This window comes from Geotrypetes seraphini, chromosome 17 (genome assembly GCF_902459505.1).
Source record: "Geotrypetes seraphini chromosome 17, aGeoSer1.1, whole genome shotgun sequence".
In the NCBI taxonomy this organism is placed as follows: domain Eukaryota; kingdom Metazoa; phylum Chordata; class Amphibia; order Gymnophiona; family Dermophiidae; genus Geotrypetes; species Geotrypetes seraphini.
The window spans coordinates 3268278-3287187 of NC_047100.1; the positions used below are offsets into that span (position 1 = coordinate 3268278).

General features: G+C 46.2%; 1 protein-coding gene across 5 annotated transcripts in view; it reads right to left on the reverse strand.

Annotated features, from left to right (window-relative positions):
• The window catches only part of SLC6A6 (solute carrier family 6 member 6), an 87611-nt gene that overhangs the window by 23426 nt on the left and 45275 nt on the right, over positions 1-18910 (reverse strand). For all 5 annotated transcript variants that reach the window (XM_033925942.1, XM_033925944.1, XM_033925943.1 and 2 more), the window contains exons 6-8: positions 18738-18872; positions 17017-17120; positions 16798-16922 (exon numbers count right to left, since the gene is read on the reverse strand). In XM_033925942.1, the coding sequence (XP_033781833.1) occupies positions 16798-16922; positions 17017-17120; positions 18738-18872 (364 nt within the window). The remainder of the gene's footprint in view (positions 1-16797; positions 16923-17016; positions 17121-18737; positions 18873-18910) is intronic.

Consider the following 18910-nt stretch of genomic DNA (forward strand, 5'->3'; position numbering starts at 1 on the left):
TGTTAACAGAGGGGGGAGAGGCAGCAATAATATTATTAAAAGCAGCATAACCCCCCCTCCTCCTTCTTCTTCTTCTTCTTCTCTCCACCACCTTTGGTGGGTCCACCTCTTCTTCTGGCCTCCACGCTGCTCCATCGCTCTTCTTCTGGCCTCCACGCTGCTCCGTCACTCCTCTTCTGGTGGGCCCACCTCTCTGCCTCTTCTTCTGGCCTCCGCATGGCTCCGTCGCTCCTCTTCTGGTGGGCCCACCTCTCCGCCTCTTCTTCTGGCCTCCGCACGGCTCCGTCGCTCCTCTTCTGGTGGGCCCACCTCTTCTTCTGGCCTCCGCGCTGCTCCGTCGCTCCTCTTCTGGTGGGCCCACCTCTCCGCCTCTTCTTCTGGCCTCCGCTCTGCTCCATCACTCCTCTTCTGGTGGCTCCTCCTTTGGCCTCTACTCTTCTGCTACTCCTCCCCCTGAGGCATGAACCCTTAGGGGGTCTTCTTAAGCCTCCTCTGGCCTCTCCCTACACTGCTCTTCACTCTGGCCCCTAGGTGAAGCTCAGACCCTTAGGGGGTCTTTTCACTTCTCCTCCTTCTGCTGCTGCTCTGGCCACCTCCCCTGGCCCCACTCAGTCCTCCTTACCTGGGAGCAGTAACTACCCTTAGGGGGTCTTGTTACTCCTCCTCTGGCCACTTCCCCAGCTCTCTCCTCCTCCCCTGGCCCCACCCAGTATACACCCCCCTCCTTATTTACTTGGGATCAGTAAACACCCATAGGGGGTCTTGTTACTAACCCAGTACTTGCCCTGAGCTGAGGCTTGAACCCTTAGGGGGCCTTGCTACTAACCCAGCACTCTACCGTTGAGCCAGCTGAGGTTTCACATCTAGAGTGTTTCAGAACTTCTATTTATCCATATAAGCTCAAAACCTAGTGGATGAAAAATTCACATTTAGATCCTACTCCTTAGATGAGACTCAAACCCTCAGCCTCCAGTTACTAACCCAGCACTCAACCCTCGAGCCATGCGAGCTTTCACATTGAGAGCTATTCGGAACTTCTATTTATCCATATCAGCTCAAAACCTAGTCGTTGACACAAAATGCATCAATTAGGTTCTACTCCTTAGCTGAGACTCGAACCCACAGCCTCTTGTTACTAACCCAGCACTCATCCCTTGAGCCAGCTGAGCTTTCACATTGAGAGCTTTTCGGAACTTCTATTTATCCATATCAGCTCAAATCTTAGTCGTTGACACAAAATGCATCAATTAGGTTCTACTCCTTAGCTGAGACTCAAACCCACAGCCTCTTGTTACTAACCCAGCACTCATCCCTTGAGCCAGCTGAGCTTTCACATTGAGAGCTTTTCGGAACTTCTATTTATCCATATCAGCTCAAAACCTAGTTGACGAAAAATTCATTATTTAGTTCCTACTCCTTAGATGAGACTCGAACCCTCAGCCTCCAGTTACTAACCCAGCACTCAACCCTCGAGCCATCCGAGCTTTCACATCGAGAGCTTTTCGTAACTTCTATTTATCCATATCAGCTCAAAGCCTAGTGGACGAAAAATTCATCATTTAGATCCTACTCCTTAGATGAGACTCGAACCCTCAGCCTCCAGTTACTAACCCAGCACTCAACCCTCGAGCCATGCGAGCTTTCACATTGAGAGTTTTTCAGAACTTCTATTTATCCATATCAGCTCAAATCCTAGTCATTGACGAAAAATTCATCATTTAGTTCCTACTCCTTAGCTGAGGCTCAAACCCTTAGTCTCCAGTTACTAACCCGGCACTCAACCCTTGAGCCAGCAAAGCTTTCGCATTAAGAGCTTTTCGGAACTTCTATTTATCCATATCAGCTCAAAATCTAGTCGACGAAAAATTTATCATTTAGATTCTACTCCTTAGATGAGACTCGAACCCTCAGCTTCCAGTTACTAACCCAGCACTCAACCCTCGAGCCATGCGAGATTTCACGTTAAGAGTTTTTCGGAACTTCTATTTATCCATATCAGCTCAAAACCTAGTCAACGAAAAACTCATCACTTAGATCCTACTCCTTAGCTGAGGCTCAAACCCTCAGTCTCCAGTTACTAACCCGGCACTCAACCCTTGAGCCAGCCAGGCTATTACAGCAAGAGGTTTTCAGAAATTCTATTTCTCCATCTCTGAGCTCAAATCCTAGTTGTTGATGAAAAATGCATCACTTAGATCCAACTCCTTAGCTGAAATTCAAACCCTCAGCCTTCTGTTATTAACCCAGCACTCATTCCTTGAGCCAGCCAGGTTTTCACATCAAGAGCTTTTTTTGAACTTCTATTTCTCCATCTCTGAACTCAGATCCTAGTCATTGACAAAAAAAAGCATGAAAATGGAGGTTGCCCTCTTAGGTTCTACTCCTTAGCTGAGACTTGAACCCTCGCCTCCTGTTCCTAACCCAGCACTGAGCCCTTGAGCCAGCCTGGCTTTCACATTAAGACTTTTTCGGAACTTCTATTTCTCCATCTCTGAGCTCAAATCCTAGTCGTTGACACAAAAAAAGATCAGAAGAGAGGCTGCCCTCCTCCCCCCTACTCCTTAGCTTACTTACCTGCTCTGGCCCCACCTAGATTATGATTAAGCTAGACTAGAATATACAACATCTGATATAGGATCAAAGCCCTTTAGCCAGGCCCTAGGTGTTTTTGGTTTCTTCCCTTTGTACCAGTGGTTTCAAACTCAAACCCTTTGCAGGGCCACATTTTGGATTTGTAGGTACTTGGAGGGCCTCAGAAAAATGTCTTATTAAAGAAATGACAATTTTGCATGAGGTAAAACTCTTTATAGTTTATAAATCTTTCCTTTTGGCTAAGTCTTAATAATAATATTGTCATTTATAGCTAACGATACATATTATCAAGAAACTGTTTTAATTTTGTGATTATGATAAACATACCAAGGGCCTCAAAATAGTATCTGGCGGGCTGCAAGTTTGAGACCACTGCTTTATACCTTTCATTTAAAATTCAAACACCCACTCTGGGGAGTTGAAGCCAGGACTCTTTGGTGCAAGGTAAACAACCTTTCCTCTAGCCCACCACTGGACTGATGAAGCTTGGTTTACTTTTTCTCCCCCTTATACTTCTCCTTCCTTGATTTTGGTTTAAAACTCAAACAGGGAATTTGATCTGATGACCTTTGGGTACTGAGCAAGAACACAACCACCAGGCCAGAAGCTCCTTCTTATAAAACTGCTCATTTTCTCCTTCTTTTTCCTCTCATTCTCTGATTCGGATTCAAATGATTGATCGAGCAGGGGATTTTAACCCAAGAGTAATAAGGTAGATACATATCCAGGAGGCCACAAGTGATTTTATACTCAAGCGTCTTCTTTTTCTCCCTTTTAACACCTCTCAATTCCATGATTTGGTTTTAAAATTCAATCAGTAGCTCTAGCATGGGATTTGAACTCATGATGTTTCCACTAGGCCCTAAGTTACTCTCTGTTAATGTGTCTCATTTTTCTCCCTCTTATTCCTTGATTTGGCATTGAAATAATCCCATGCCATTTTCTAGTGTCTATTTCAACCTCAGTCCTTCTACACCAGCATTCTTCAAAGCAAAGCTTGTGGATCAGTGGTTGTGGCCATTCATACTCTGATTCTTCCCTCTCTCTTTAAAGAATGACATGAAGATGGTTTCCCGTGGGGACGGGAACGGTGATGAATTTTGTCAGTGTCATTCTCTAACTGGAAAGCCCTAAGCTATGAGAGAATTTGAACCTACAGCCTCTTATTATACCATCTCAGAGGCCCCCCACTGACCCAGCAGGGCCAAGGCTCCTCTTTTCTTCCCATTTATATCCCTCAGTTGATTTGATTTTAAAATGCAAAGAATATACCAAGGAGGGGATTTAAACCTAGGATGTTTTGAAGTGACAACAGAGGTACATCCCACTGAGCCGACAATGGCTTTTATGGTAAATAGGATTTGAACCCACAACCTATTGTTATAAAGCAGCATCACTCCTGTTTATCTTTTCCTTTTGATTTTTCTCCCTCTTATACTCTCATGCCCTGATTTGGATTTAAAATTCAGCTTTGAACCCCTGACCTTTGAATAATGACATAGGTCATATCCACTGGGCCACAATTACCTCCCCAATGCCTTCATTTTCCTTCTCTGCTACCTCTCATTCCCTAATTTTAACCTATTCTGGTGCATTATGGTACCGGAAAGGAACTACCAATCCCATACTGCCTTGAGACATAACTTCAACAAGTCTTCTTCCTAGAACTGGGTAACTTGACAACTTTAGAGGGAGGAAGTGGGAAATGCATTGTCTATACTTTGTCCTGAGACTAAAATTCCAGCTCCTCCACCTGAAATCTCCCATTTGTTCAGGATCTGGGACTCCAGCTAATAAGTTTGACTGGATATCACAGCTCTGAAACTTGGAGTAAGTTCAGGAATGGAGTAGAGATCATGATGGGGAGGTTTTCATATGAGGGGGAACAATAAAGAGACTTTTCCATTATAGCCTCCTCTTATAGAATTTGTAGTCCCAGGAGTTAGAATATAAGCTCATGGGGTTAAGAATCTTTCGCTTAATCCCTCTAGCAAGGCAGTCTCCCCTATACTCTCTAACTCGAGGAGATTTAGGACTGTCTCCTTCACACCCTTTGCTATGTCCTTTGGTGATTTCCTGGCTCAATCTGTGCCTCTGTAACTGACAAGGTACAGATCCAGAAAAATAAGGGAACCTGCACCAAAACCATTTACCATATCAGGTTTAGGGAGCTGAGGTTGGGCTTTTTAAGACTGGGGTGGGGGAACCACTCTCTGCACTTCTTGTTTTACATGTGATTGTTGCTTCCATTACAACAGGCACTTGAAACACAAGAGCGAGAAAATTCAGCACACGTGTTGAATCCCCAGATGGCTCGGCAGAGCTTAACAGTGACTTGTCTTAGAGAGCTCCTGGGTTCAAGTCTCTCAAGGGATGGCCTGCTGTTGTCTGTTTGCCAGCTGGGTCCAGGAAAGTGAGATACAAGGGGGAGAAAAATTAGGCACTTTCATTAGCTGAGTGGTGGCTCAGAGGGAAATGGACCTGCCCCTTCTTAGAGCGGTCCTGGGTTTGAATCCCACTTGTGCCTGTTTTACAGTTAAATCCAGGAAGGAGAGGTATAAGGGGAAGAAAAAGTAAACCTTGAGCAACTACCTTTCTGGTGGCTCAGTGGAAAGTGAGTAGCCCTGTGGTGGAGGTCCTGGGTTTGAATTCCACATGCTGAATCCAAGAAGGAAAGGTATAAAGGGACAAAAAAAAAAGCTCTTAGTAGTTGGCTACCTGGTGGCTTGGCGGCTAAGATTATTTGGTCAAATATAGGAGGTTGTGGGTTCTATCTAGTCTAGCTTAGCTAGAGCAGGTGGATGGGGTTGGAGGTTAGCTAGACCTGCATACTGAGTATATTTGGTAAAAACTCAATAACTGTGGATAGGCCACCAGCAGTCAGGGTTATGCTATGTTTTCCCAACCTCTGGGCCAGTGAGGCTTTCACACTAGGACCTTTTCAGATCTTCTCCTTGTCCTCTTCTGGGCTTAAGAGCGCTGCAGAATAGAGAATATGTAGAGAAAGACCAATTCTCAAGAGCTGCTGGTGGCTCAGAGAATAAATGTCCCCACTTAATGTGCAAGTAATCAGGGGTTTAAATCCTACTCATTACTTTAATTTAAAGACTTTATTAAAATACAAGAGCCCATAAGTTGCTCCCTTATAATGAATGACATTTTCTAACAAATAAAAAGTTTCATGTACTTAGAGTTTCAGTAGACTATAATTCTAGTTTACTCCTGATAAACTTCTTTGACTGGGTAACAAAGAAACTGGATAAGGGAGAGTCCCTGGACATCATGTATTTAGACTTCAGTAAGGCTTTTGATATTGTCCCACACCGTAGGTTATTGAACAAGATGAATGCGATAGGCCTAGGAGAAACACTGACTTCATGGGTAGAAGACTGGCTTAGCGGTAGACTTCAAAGGGTAATGGTAAACGGTATTCCCTCAAAAACGTCAGAAGTGACCAGTGGAGTACCGCAGGGCTCGGTCTTGGGCCCGATACTATTCAATATCTTTGTAAGGGACCTGCCTCAGGGACTTTGAGGTACAATTACATTATTCACCGATGACGCTAAAGTATGCAATGTTGTGGGCAGCGCAGCAGAACCTGATAGCACAACCACGCCTGGCACTATGGAGCAGGACCTACTTTTACTATAACAATGGTCCAGTACTTGGCAACTAAATTTTAATGCCAAAAAATGTAAGGTAATGCACCTTGATAGCAGAAATCCATGCAGAACATACACCTTGAATGGTGAAAACCTAACCAGAACTGTAGCAGAACGGGACTTGGGAGTAATCATCCGGGAAGACATGAAAGCTGCCAATCAGGTGGAGAAAGCTTCAGCAAAGGCTAGATAAATGCTGGGTTGCATCAGGAGCTTTATCAGCTGAAAGCTGAAGTTATACTGCCGTTGTACAGATCCATGGCGAGACGTCACCTGGAGTACTGTGTTCAATTTTGGAGGCCACATTATCAAAAGGATGTGAAGAGAATGGAGTTGATTCAGCAAATGGCCACTAGGATGATCTCAGGACTTAAAAATCTCCCAGATGAAGAACGTTTGAGCAGGCTGCTCTTTATATTCTCTCAAAGAGCACAGAGAAAGGGGGGACATGATAGAAACATTCAAATACATCACGGATCGCATTGAGGTGGAGGAAGAAATCTTTTGTCTTACAGGTCCCACGGCGAAAAGAGGGCATCCACTAAAACTCAGGGGAGGAAGATTTCAAGGGGACACCAGAAAATACTTCTTCACCAAAAGGGTAATTGATCAATGGAATGGTTTTCCACGTCAGGTAGTTGAGGCCAGTACCACGCTTGATGTTTAAGGGACGATGGGACAGACAGGTGGGGTTGCTCCAGAGGAAGGCTTAAAAGATGGATTCTCAAGAGGGCAGGTTCTTGAGTGGGCAGACTTGTTGGGTCGTCAGCTCTTTTCTGCCATCATACTCTATGTTTCTCTATCAGGTGATATGACTAGGTGCAGCCCTTCCCCCCCTACCCCTACACAGCCAGTGTTTCATTTCTGTTGAATGCATTCAGTGGAAAGGCTCTGTCCAGTGCCTGATTTTCATGGGACAGGGAAAGGAATCCTCCAGGTCCAATCCATCAAAGAGATCGCTGCAGCACTGACAGTCCTGAGGATTCAGATACAACCCTGAGCTGATAGGAGCTTGCAGTGGCTGGAGAAATAGATTTTCTCTCTCCTGCCTGTGATTCACAGGAGAGAAGGTTGAGGAAACAGAGACAGTATTAGGGTGAGACCTTAAAGGTGAACCTTCTTTATTCACAAACAGGATGCAGAGACAACACTTGCAGTGTTCCCGCTAAGCTGCGCTGGGGTGCGCTGGCGCACAAAATATTACCTCACAGCGCACAAGTTTCTCGTCACAGCGCACACAGTGTAGAGCACAGTTCTTCAACCGCCGGTCCGCAAACAAAATCTTGCCGGTCCGCGAAGGATTCGGTCCCCGCCGCAACGAAAGGCCGGCGTCAGCTGACTTGCAACTTCCTGTTGCAGTCGCTGTGCCGGGACTCCTGCCTTCCACCGCGTTTGCCTCCTGCCTTGTCTCTGCACCTCCAGACCAGCAGCGGCAGCTGTGTATGCTTTTAACTTCGGCACAGAGCTGCCCCTAATCAATAGTTTAGCGCGGTTTCATAAGGCAGCCTCGGGGCCTTTGCTAGGCCGGCCCACATCGCATCATCGAAGCGGGCCGGCTATCAAAGGCCCCGAAGCTGCCTCATGAAACCGCGCTAAACTATTGATTAGGGGCAGCTCTGTGCCGAAGTTAAAAGCATACAGAGCTGCCGCTGCTGGTCTGAACTCTTGGGCCGCTGAAGGAGGGCAAAAAGCAGCTGTCCTGGAGGTTTCCCTTCCTCTCGCCTTTACAGGTTCCTTTTTTCCACCTTTTTTTTTTTCCTTCAAACGGCAACGGGCCCCAGCATCGACATCAATCAAGTAAGTTCCACTGTCAATCAAGCGGTTCTGCTCGGCCAAAGCTTCCCCTGTGACATGAGCCACCCTCAGGGGAAAGAAAGTGACCCACAAAGGTGAGGGGAAGGGGGGCAGATGATGGAAGTTGGGGGGGGGGGAGAGAGAGAGAGAGAGAAGGGGCAGATGATGGAATGGAGGAGATGAGAGAGAGAAGGGGACAGATGATGGAAGTGAGAAGAAGGGAGAGAGAGCAGAAGGCAGATGGATGTCAGTTGAGAAGGGAGAGCAGATGCTGAATGGAAGTGGGGAAAGAACACATACTGGATGGAAGGAGGAGATAAATAAAGGGGGAAGAAAATAGTAAGATAATGGAGGGGTGAGGGAAAGGGGTGACAAGCTGTGTGTAGACACAGTGAAAAGAGGGAAACGGGACTAAATAGTAAGAAAGAATTTAATTTAGATGGAGGCAGAAAATAGAGAAGGAAGACCAGAGAAGAAAAGGGAAGAGAGAGCAGAGAATGATCAGATCTGAGTGGAGGAAATGAGAAGAGAGATATGCTAAAAACCACAGGGGGGAGGGAAGGATAGAGATGCCAGACCATGAGGGGAACAGAAGGAAGATGATGGATGCTAGACCAAATTGGGGGGTGGGGGGGGGGCAGGAGGAGAGATGGCAGGGAAAGACAGACAGTGAATGGAAGGGGCAGATGCTGGACTGAAGAGACAGAGAAGGTTATCATGCTGCTGTACCGGGCCATGGTACGCCCTCACCTGGAGTACTGCGTCCAGCACTGGTACTTTAAGAAGGACACGGTACTACTCGAAAGGATCCAGAGAAGAGCAACTAAAATGGTTAAGGGGCTGGAGGAGTTGCCGTACAGCGAAAGATTAGAGAAACTGGGCCTCTTCTCCCTTGAGCAGAGGAGATTGAGAGGGGACATGATAGAAACATTCAAGGTACTGAAGGGAATAGACTTAGTAGCTAAGGCAGGGAGAACGAGAGGGCACTCTCTAAAGTTGAAAGGGGATAGATTCCATACAAACGTAAGGAAGTTCTGTGGTAGAAAGCAACATATTTATTTGGCTCATAACTTGCTGGCGCCCGATATTTTTAGCTCACAGTGAAAAAAGTTTGCTCACAACACCCGCCCGCTTAGAGGGAACACTGGAGACAAGTGTAAATTAGTTTGTGTGCTATTGGAGATATATACACAAACATCTCTATAGATCAGGGGTGTACAGCCCACAGGTAGCCCCACATGAGGGCGATGCAACATTTTCCAGATCAGCCACAGGAGGGGCCTAGGAACCACAGCCCACAGCCGCAAGACAGAGGAGGGAACCAGCAAAAAGGTAAGAACCCACAGCACAAAAGGGAACGAGAAGGATGTGTTGGACTTCAGCAGGAGGGAGCACAAACAGGACAAAGGAAGAAAGGAGGGAAATGAACTTAGGGCACAGAATGATGGGAAAAAGAGGAAGGTGAGCATGAGCCATAAGCTGGAAGAATGGAGAAAGTGAGGGGAAAGAGATGCTGAGGTGAGGGAGAGAATAGAAAGGGAGAATTGGGTGGCTGAGAGAGAGAAAGAGATGGTGCACATGGGCAGATGAAGAACTGTTGGGCAGAGAAAGGAGACAGAGAAAGAATTTTTGGACATGATGGTGGGAGAAGTGTGAAGTAGAGATGCATGAAAGAGAAGGGGGAGAAAATACTGGGTGGAGGAAGTTTCCTCAACTTTTTTTTTTTTTGGGTGGGGGGGAAGAGAAAGCTTTTGGGATCAGAAACAGAGGACAGAAAGGGATGGTGGGCAATGGGCTGAAGCGAGAAGTTTGATCTGGGGTTAGGAGGAAAGAACAGTTAGGCCTGTAGAGGACAGGCAGAGAGATGCAGCATCTCTTTTTTTCTCTCCATTTCATTGTTCAGAGTCAAGGGTGGAGAAAAGAAGAAAAACAGATAAAGTGAGCAAAATATTGGACCATGGAGATAGAGGAGGAGAGATGGAACCATGGAAGAGCAGGAGGGAAGAGAGCTGGGATAAGATGATGCTAGGGGATGGAAAGAAAGGGACAGGGAGTTAGAGCCTGACCAGTGGAGAGAGTGAGGGGGATTCTGAAAGTGATGAGCTATGTGGATTAGGTCAAAAGGGAGATGACAAAATGAGTGAGAGAGCAGTGAGTACAGTGGTAGAAATGTGGTAATGGGGAGTAGATAGAAGGGAATAGGAGGCTGGGAAATGGGAGAGCTAGGGCCTGAGAGAAGATGGAGAATTGAGAGGTAGCTGAACATTTAAAAAGAAGAAGGGTGAGAAAGGAAGGCAAGATTTGAGTGAACAGAGGCAGAAAAGAAAAAGTTAAGAAAGCTGAAAGGAAAAAATCAATACATTGGAGACAGACATAAGAAGGAAATGGAACGAGAAGAGGAGGAAAAAAATGGACGGCAGACACTGGACAGAGAATTAGTTGAAGATAGAAAAAAAAAAAAAAAAGCAGAAAGAAACTGGGACCGAGATGATGGAAAAACAAAACATCCAGGCAACAAGGTAGAAAAAATTGTTTTATTTTGAATTTATTAACTGGAATATGTGTTAGCTTTGGGATATGTGCACCACAATTATTTTTGTATTCAGTGGTGTAGTCATATACTGCTGATTTGGGGGAGGGACTGGAGCCCAAAATTAGTGGATGGGCACCAGTTTCTCCCCGCCTGAGTGCAATTTATAAATACTTGAGCTAGTGGGGATTCCCAAGCCCTGACAACTGAAGACATCTTACTCCAGTCTGGCAACTCAAAATCTCCAAACTTTGCAGCCACTGGCAATATTCCTCAAGCTGTCCCTGATTTCATGCATGCATGAAAGCCAAAGGTGGGCAGGGAGGAGAGAAGGCAGCAGCTTTGTAATATTGCTGCCAGCTGCAGAACTTGGGAAGTTGGAGGAGGATGTGGCCGTCAGTTGGTGAGGCTTGGGGATCCCTACTAGCTACAGCAGGGGAAGACATTCATTTTGAGGGAGCCTAAGCTCAAAGTGGGAGGCCCAAAAAAGCAGAAATATTTATTACCCTGATTAAACAATCCACCACGTGCGCTGCTGACAGCTAATTCAGCATCCCGGCTCTGATGAGGCTCACCGTAGCTGTAATAGTGAATGGGATAACCAGGAGCGCGCACCCCTGCTCATCAGAATGGGGATGCGGAAGGCTGTGGCTGCTCCCACTGTTAGCAGTGTATGGGGAGGACCACTCAGTCAGGGTAAGTATTACTGCTTTTTTGGGTTCCTCGCCACAGTGTCCCTTTAATGAAGGTTTATTATTAGATATGTACATCTTTTATATTAGTGACTGCTCAACCTTTTTTTTGCTCATCAGCTAGTGTTAGTGCAGCCCCAGAAAATTTTTTTCATCCAGTGCAGCTCAGGGAAGCCAAAAGGTTGAACACCCCTGCTACAGAGGAAACTAACCCACAAATGCAACTACAGTAAAATCTTGGTTCCAAAATCATGCTTGTAATCCAAAACACTTGTATATCAAAGCAAATTTCCCCATAAGAAATGGAAACTCAGACGATTTGTTCCACAACCCAAAAACTTTAATACAAAATACTGTATGTACTTGTATTGCAAGACCTTGCATGTTTAGAACAGGCTCTACCCTCCTGCAATGTCAGAGAGAAGAGAATCATTGGCTCAATTGTGAGGATGTGATGTGTGCATAGTATATGTACTTCTATTGCAAAACAGTGCTTGTTGATCAAGTTAAAATGTAATAAAATATTTTGCTTGTCTTGCAAAACACTTGCAATCCAAGGTTTTACTGTACTTCCAGAACTCCAGCTTCCACCCTTCACATACAAAAAAACTATGATACACAGCCAAGCCCCACAAGACCACTGCATCCACTCTGACCCAAGAGACAAACACCTCAAAATCCTGACTGAATCCTTCAAACAAAAGGAACACATCCCAAAACATCCAGGGAAAAAGAAACCAATCCAGAGCTGGAAAGACTGAGAAGAATCAGAAAAGATCTTCAGCCACTACTCCAGGAGGATAAATGACCGAGGGGCCGATTCGCACTCGGTGCTTTAGCAAATGGCACTGGATCCATAATATAGTAACATAGTAAATGACAGCAGATAAAGACCCGAATGGTCCATCCAGCCTGCCCAACCATACATGCTCCATAAATTAATCATTTAATTTAAATGGACATAACAGAAAAATAGCTCCTCTATACTAAATACTAATAGCATGCAAATTATATGTGCACTGTGAACTAAAAGTACTGGGGGGGGGGGGGGAGAGAAACATGGCCAGACAAACCAGGAAGTGAAGCACACATAAATGTCATTCTTCTGCACCGGGAAGGGGTAAAATGCAGACCTCATCCGCACATCCTTAAAATCTTCATTTATTGACAGCTGAGGTTTCATATTTTGTGTGCAGGTCCGCATTTTAGCCCCTCATTCCACTGCTGTATCTGTTGCCATGGCCGATAGTCTGACGGACCCTAATGCTTCTCCCTCCCTATGCTGAAACTAAAAGTGGCAAAACTTTTCCCTGAGGTCCATGCCACTTTTAGTCTCAGCACAGGGAGGGAGAAGCATTAGGGTCTGTCAGAGCTCCCTTAGCTGAAGTGTTATTAATAGATACAGCAGTGGAATGAGGGGCTAAAATGCGGACCTGCACACATGAAATATGAAACCTTAGCAGTCAATAAATGAAGATTTTTAAAGACCTGCGAGGTCCGCGTTTTATCCCTTCCGCACCTTTAAATTGTTCTCACTTGAAAGACATAGGGCTAGATTCACTAAGCCCATCGATCAAGTCCCAACCACTTAGCAACTCGATTTTCCTCCGATCCAATTCACTATCCTCTGTCCCGATCATCCTCAGATCCGAACTGCGCATGCAAATGAGGGGAAACGGCATTCAAATGTAGGCAGGCAGTGATTCACTAAACAAATCTGGAACACCGACTGGGCTGGCTGATCAACAAAAGAAGCGACTGCTGGGGACCAGTCGCTCACTGCTTTCCAACTGCATTGCCTGCTCTCTGCCTGGATTGTCCTGCCCCGACTCTCCTCTCACCACCCTGCTCTCACCCCGTATCTCCTCCTCTCCCCATCCCGACTCTCCTGCCCTTCTCCGCACTGCGAGCCTGTGGTTTGAACCTGCGGATTTAAAGTGGGTTAAAACCACTGGCTCGCAGAGAAAAACAAAAAAAAGGTCGCTACTCTGTAAGCATGCGCAGACCATCTACAGATAGTCTGCGCATGCGTCAGGATCTCTATTCAGCGATCTCTGCAGTCGGTTGGGGGCGTGATTCCGATTGTCCTCAATTGAATGAGGACGCGTCGTGAATCAGCCTCCCGGACCCGGATCGGAAGGTCCGTTTAGTGAATCTAGCCCATATTTAAGTGCAGAAAACGTGTGCAAGACCGAGCAAACCCGAAAGTGAAAGCACTCATTGGCGCCTTTTTGTTTCTCACTACTGGCGCTTAAGACGCTTGCGCTGGCTTCCACTTCCAAATCAAATTTGGCAGATCCTAACCAAAAAATCAGTGGAAATCCTCTCTTCAAACACCCCAACACCAGCTCCGATCAGGCGGTAGTGTGTGCACTGGAAAAGAATAGCAAATGACTTCATTAACATCTGTTTGACTAAATTTGCTTATGATCTGTAGCCATCTTTGATGCGCATGGTTTTGCCTGCTCCGGAGCCCTCTGAACATTCTGCGCAGATTAAAACTGGCATAAAACTGGGACTAATTGGCTCTAACAGTCACTGAAAGAGATTCCTAGCTCCACCTTCTGATAACCACTTAATTTGAAACAAAAATTAGTAAAAGAAAAGAAACCCTTTACAGAAGAGAATGGCACAGAGCCCTGTAATATACCAAGCTGCAAACTGTGTCAACACATATCACAGGACCCCACAGTCACATGGCAAACCACAGGCTCTTCTTCAAATGTAGCGAATATTATTTAATGCAAAAAACATGGAGAAGGAAGCTACGTCACAGACAGGCCAAATGCTTAAGACCAGGCTCAATGGACATCAGCACAACAGCGAACCAGGGCAGCATTTTGCCAGACCAGAGCACTTCATGAATGACTTTGGGCCAGATTCACTAACCTTCGATCCGTGTCTGATTGGAGGCAGGCCGTCAAATTCACTACTAAAGGCCAGCATGCAAATGGGGGCGATCGTTGGAACGCCCTCCACCGACCACACGGATCGCTGTGAAAAGCTGGTATTGTACCGAGATCCTACTAATTCTTTCCTCTGAATGCATTCAACAGAAACCAGACATGGCACTGAGGGCAGACATGGGAGAAGATCAAGGGTTTGTGGTAGGGCTTCATGTTAATCATAAGAACATAAGAATAGTCTTATTGGGTCAGACCAATGGTCCATCAAGCCCAGTAGGCCATTCTCACAGTGGCCAATCCAGGCCGTAGCAACATTCCATGCTACCGATCCAGGGCAAGCAGAGGCTAGCTCTAATGAATATGCATGAGAGAGATTTGCATATAATGGAAGTGAGAGCCATGCATATTCATTAGGGCTAGCCTGGTGTTAACTGGCTAAATCAATATTCATCATTGGCTGGCTAAGTTAATAGCAGCCACAGATAGGCCTTTGCTATTTACTTAGCCAGAGATGAATATTGACAGTTATGTGATATAGCTGGTTAACGTTTAGCTGCTAACCACGAATACTCAGCAGAGATAACTGGTTATCTTACACTGAATATTCAATATTTGTTTCTGGCCACTTAATAGCTTTGAATATCAGGGGGTACCACTTCCTTGGAAGAGGGTAGGGTTTTTTTCAGCCTAGATTCTGCGTCTGTAAAATCTGGACCCCTAGACCTGCCCCATTAGGCCCCAGCTCCGTCCTCAGCTCCACCCCCTCACTGCCTGTTCATCGGGTAGGAAGGCATCCACGCATATGCAGATGCCCCCTCCTGACGCAATTTCTTTTCAAAATACGGACAAAGTGCCAGGTTTTGAAAATATGTCCGGAGGGAATGTCTGGGGGAAATCTAGACGTCTGGTAACCCTAGTTCAGCCTAACTACATAACATTATTTTAGCCTCGCAGATGTTGATATCATCTGGAAAAAATTTATTTAAATTTCTTCCATACTGCCTGCTGTCTCTGAAAGCCGCAGCGGACCTCCAGGGCTGCGACAAGAACTGTCCCCTTTGACTAGGAGTCCCCTTCTGGCTAAGCATGTAATGTTCAATGTCCAGACTTTGGTATCTCCAGCCGGTGCCTGTCTCTTTTAGAAAAGAAGAGAACTTTACCAGAGGCTCAGTTCTTGGGTTTTATTATTGGGCACTGGCCAAACGGTGAACTTTAGGCTCATTGCAGCACAGCACAAAATAAACTCATGGTACAACAGAACCCTCCACCCCCAAAGCAAACTCAGTCTTTCCTTTCTGCATTAGAATACAGACAAACCACAGTAACAGTTCACAGGTCTCCAGATTCAAGAAGGCTTTCTACAAGACATCTGCCTGGTTCAAGCAGCTGGCATAAATGGTTCAGAGATTTTATCTTTTAAAGCCAAGGTCTTGTGGAGGCTAGGAATCTTTTTCCTCCCTGGGAAAGGATTTCTCTACACCAGCCAATGTCAGGCACCTGGCTGGTTTTAAATCAACCTTTCCAGCATACAGAAAAACTGCCACTGCAAACATTAGTGGCTTTAAAAGTCATATAGCAAACAGGTTAAGTTCTTATACTCAAAGTGGCCCAGCCTGTGAGTCTGCTTCCTTGCAAAGCAACGCCATCAGTCAGCTGCTCCAGCCTCAGACCTAACTCAGTTCAAGAAAAGCAAAAATGCAAAATTAACAGTTTCTCTTGAAGCTGGCTTTGAAAACGACCGTAAGGGTTTAAGGCTTTACTCAGAAATAAACTAACTTTTCCCCAAGTCAAACCTACAGGAAATTCCACGCAGCAGGGCTTTGCATGCACCACACTCACCTTTGAGCAATTTATTTCCATGGCTTCTTCACAGGTGCCTCTTGGAAAGCCATCATTTCCCCATTGTCCAACTGCTCCATGGCTGGGACAGAAGCAACCTCTTCCCCTTCAGGCTTGCTTTTACAGAGCTCATAACCATGCCCCCTCAGGCTGGCTGGGGGGGATGTGAATCAGTTCTTTAGAGAACTGCTTAAGGTTTGCAAGAGGTCAGATTTCTTAAAAGAACATCAGGCATTTTCAGGGCTCTATACAAGAGTGCTAACTTTCCCTATCTCAGGCTGGCTATTCCAGTGATAAGTCATCGCCTGCATGTTCCAGGGCATTGACCTGGTCAGCTCTTCTGTACTGGGGCTGTCTAAAAACTTTACACTTTTCACAGAACAAAAACCTCTGCTGGCAGTGGTGTCCCTTGAGGTCTAAATTGGTATCTGAGGCAATGGAGGGTCAAGCGACTTGTGCAAGATCATAAAGAGCCAGAGCGGAATTTGAACCAGGCTCTCCACCATTACACTGGTCCCTCCACTCCATGATATAAGTTGTGTCTGCCATCTAACACAAACATATCCAGTCACTGAATTAAACAGACAACTTTTAAGTCGTTTAGCAAATTAAGTAGCCAGTTATTTGTGTGAGTGATCAGGGCTGCCTGGTTCCGTAAGTGACTTTGAATATTGACTGACCAGCTGCTGATCACCTTTTAATGTTATTGACATTCTCTGCAAGGTTGTGCTTTGCACACTAGATGGCAGCACCCACCACCACTGCCCTGCACGCCGGCTTACCTGACTCTGCTACGTCAGCAATGTCCACCCCTTGCTCTTGTGCCATGAAGCCCAGGACGGAAAAAATTGCAAAGCCAGACACAAAACTGGTACCACTGTTCAGGCATCCCAGCAGCAGACAGTCCCTAAGTCACACACACACATCATGTTAATGCAAAAGACGTGGAGGTCATAGGCCTTATTAGCAAGATGCCACGTCCCTGGAGATCAACAACTTACCTGTAGCTGTTGTATTTGTAATTATTATAACTCCCAAGCGAGGTCATTGCTCCAAGACAGATTGCATAAGAGAAGAAGATTTGGGTCCCTGCATCAATCCAGACCTGTAAGGAAAGAGCTACGGAGTTAATAAAGACATTCACACTGCAAAGAGGAGACTTTTCCCCTTTTTCATTTGTAACTTTCTCACACAGTAAATCAGTGTATTGCAAAGTAGTTTACCGCAGCAGATTCCAGGTGTGCCCCGACGACTGCTTATAGGATGCGCCTCTCGCAGCGAAAGGCACGTCCTGTAGGCAGTCAGCCGGCGCTGATGACTCTCCTCCTCTCCCCACACCTTCCATCCTCCAGGATCCCCCACCAAAGCGACGTGCATGCGCGGACATTGACATGATGGCGTCATGCATGCGTGTGACATCTGCTGACTTCTGGGTGCCTTTCGGCCGGAGCACCAGGTTTAGTGTGCCGTCGGCCAAAAAGTTTGTGGGACACTGCAGCAAATGATAGGAATAGGGATGCATAATTTTGACAGTAGATAAAGACTAAAACTGCAAGTCTAGTTTGTCCAATATAGAGTCAACTTCTCAGTAGGCGTGAATACAAGTCCCCAATGCCAGCTGCCCTCTCAGCCCTCTTCTCTCATCTTCCTCAAAATTAGTGTTACTATATTTGCAGAGATAAGATAAAAATGGTTGCTACTTTTGCTAAAGAAATACTTACCATATATACTGGAATATAAGATGAGATTTTGAGGCTAAAAAATGGCCCAAAAATGGGAATCTGGTCATATTCGGGTCAGACTTGTTGCAGGCCTCTGCCAGCCTGCCGTATGAACTGGTAGACTGGGACAGGAGGGATCCCCCCCATCTCCTCTAACGATTTTTTTTACCTCTCTCCTGTCTTTCCCCACATACCTTTTTGAATACCTGGCGGTCCAGCAGTGAGCTTTGTGCGCTCCTGCCTTGCGCCGAGTCCCTCCCAGCCCAGTGATGTACTAGGCAGGAATGAGCTTTTTTGCACTCCTGCCCGGCCCTGAGCCGCTCCCCGAATGGCTGCCACCAGTTCTCGCTCGAATGCAAGAGATGTCCATCACATTGATGTCTGCGCATGCGTAGAGGCCATCCAGACACGCCCCCAAGCTTGGGGGAAGGAAACAAGAGGTTCGTATGGGGGCGGTGCTAGGGACGGAACGGAGTGGGGTTGGGGTGAAACAGGGCAGGGACGAGTGTCCTCTTTTTTTTTTTTTTTTAAAGAGAAAATCTGGCAACCTTACGCTTACTGCATCGCTGTAAAATATTTTCTCATGGATCTCACAGTAGAACGACTGCTCTAGGTTTACCAGATTTTCAGGAACGAAAATCCCAGGCCAGCCCCGCCACACCCGTTATGTCTGAGTCATGCCCGTTCTTCCCCAGCCCCGCCCCCTCAACCTGTTTGCTCGTTGGGATGGTATATGCGCATGTGCTGGTGTGATGCGTTGATATCACAGTGTTGCATCCACACATGAGCAGATGCCATCCAGACGTCACTCGTTGCTAGGAGCTTTTCAAAACCAGGACAAAGTGCCGGGTTTTGAATGCCATCCAGACATGTCCGGGGAAATCTGGATGTCTAATAACCCTAGACTGCTCCCCTTTCACCCCACTTAGCTTCACCTCTGGGTAGAAGCTGTGCTTCTCTGCTTTGACCCCAGAGGGAAATGAAACCTCACCCTCCTTTACCTGAGGATCTGCCAGGTGTGTCATATTGGGAGACAGATAAAATTTGATGCCTTCAGCAGCCCCTGGAAGGGTGACCCCACGGATGAGCAGCACAAAAAGCATGAGAAACGGGAATGTTGCCGTGAAATAAACCACCTGAAATACAAAGGAACAAAACTTGCTGAGCCGCCAGA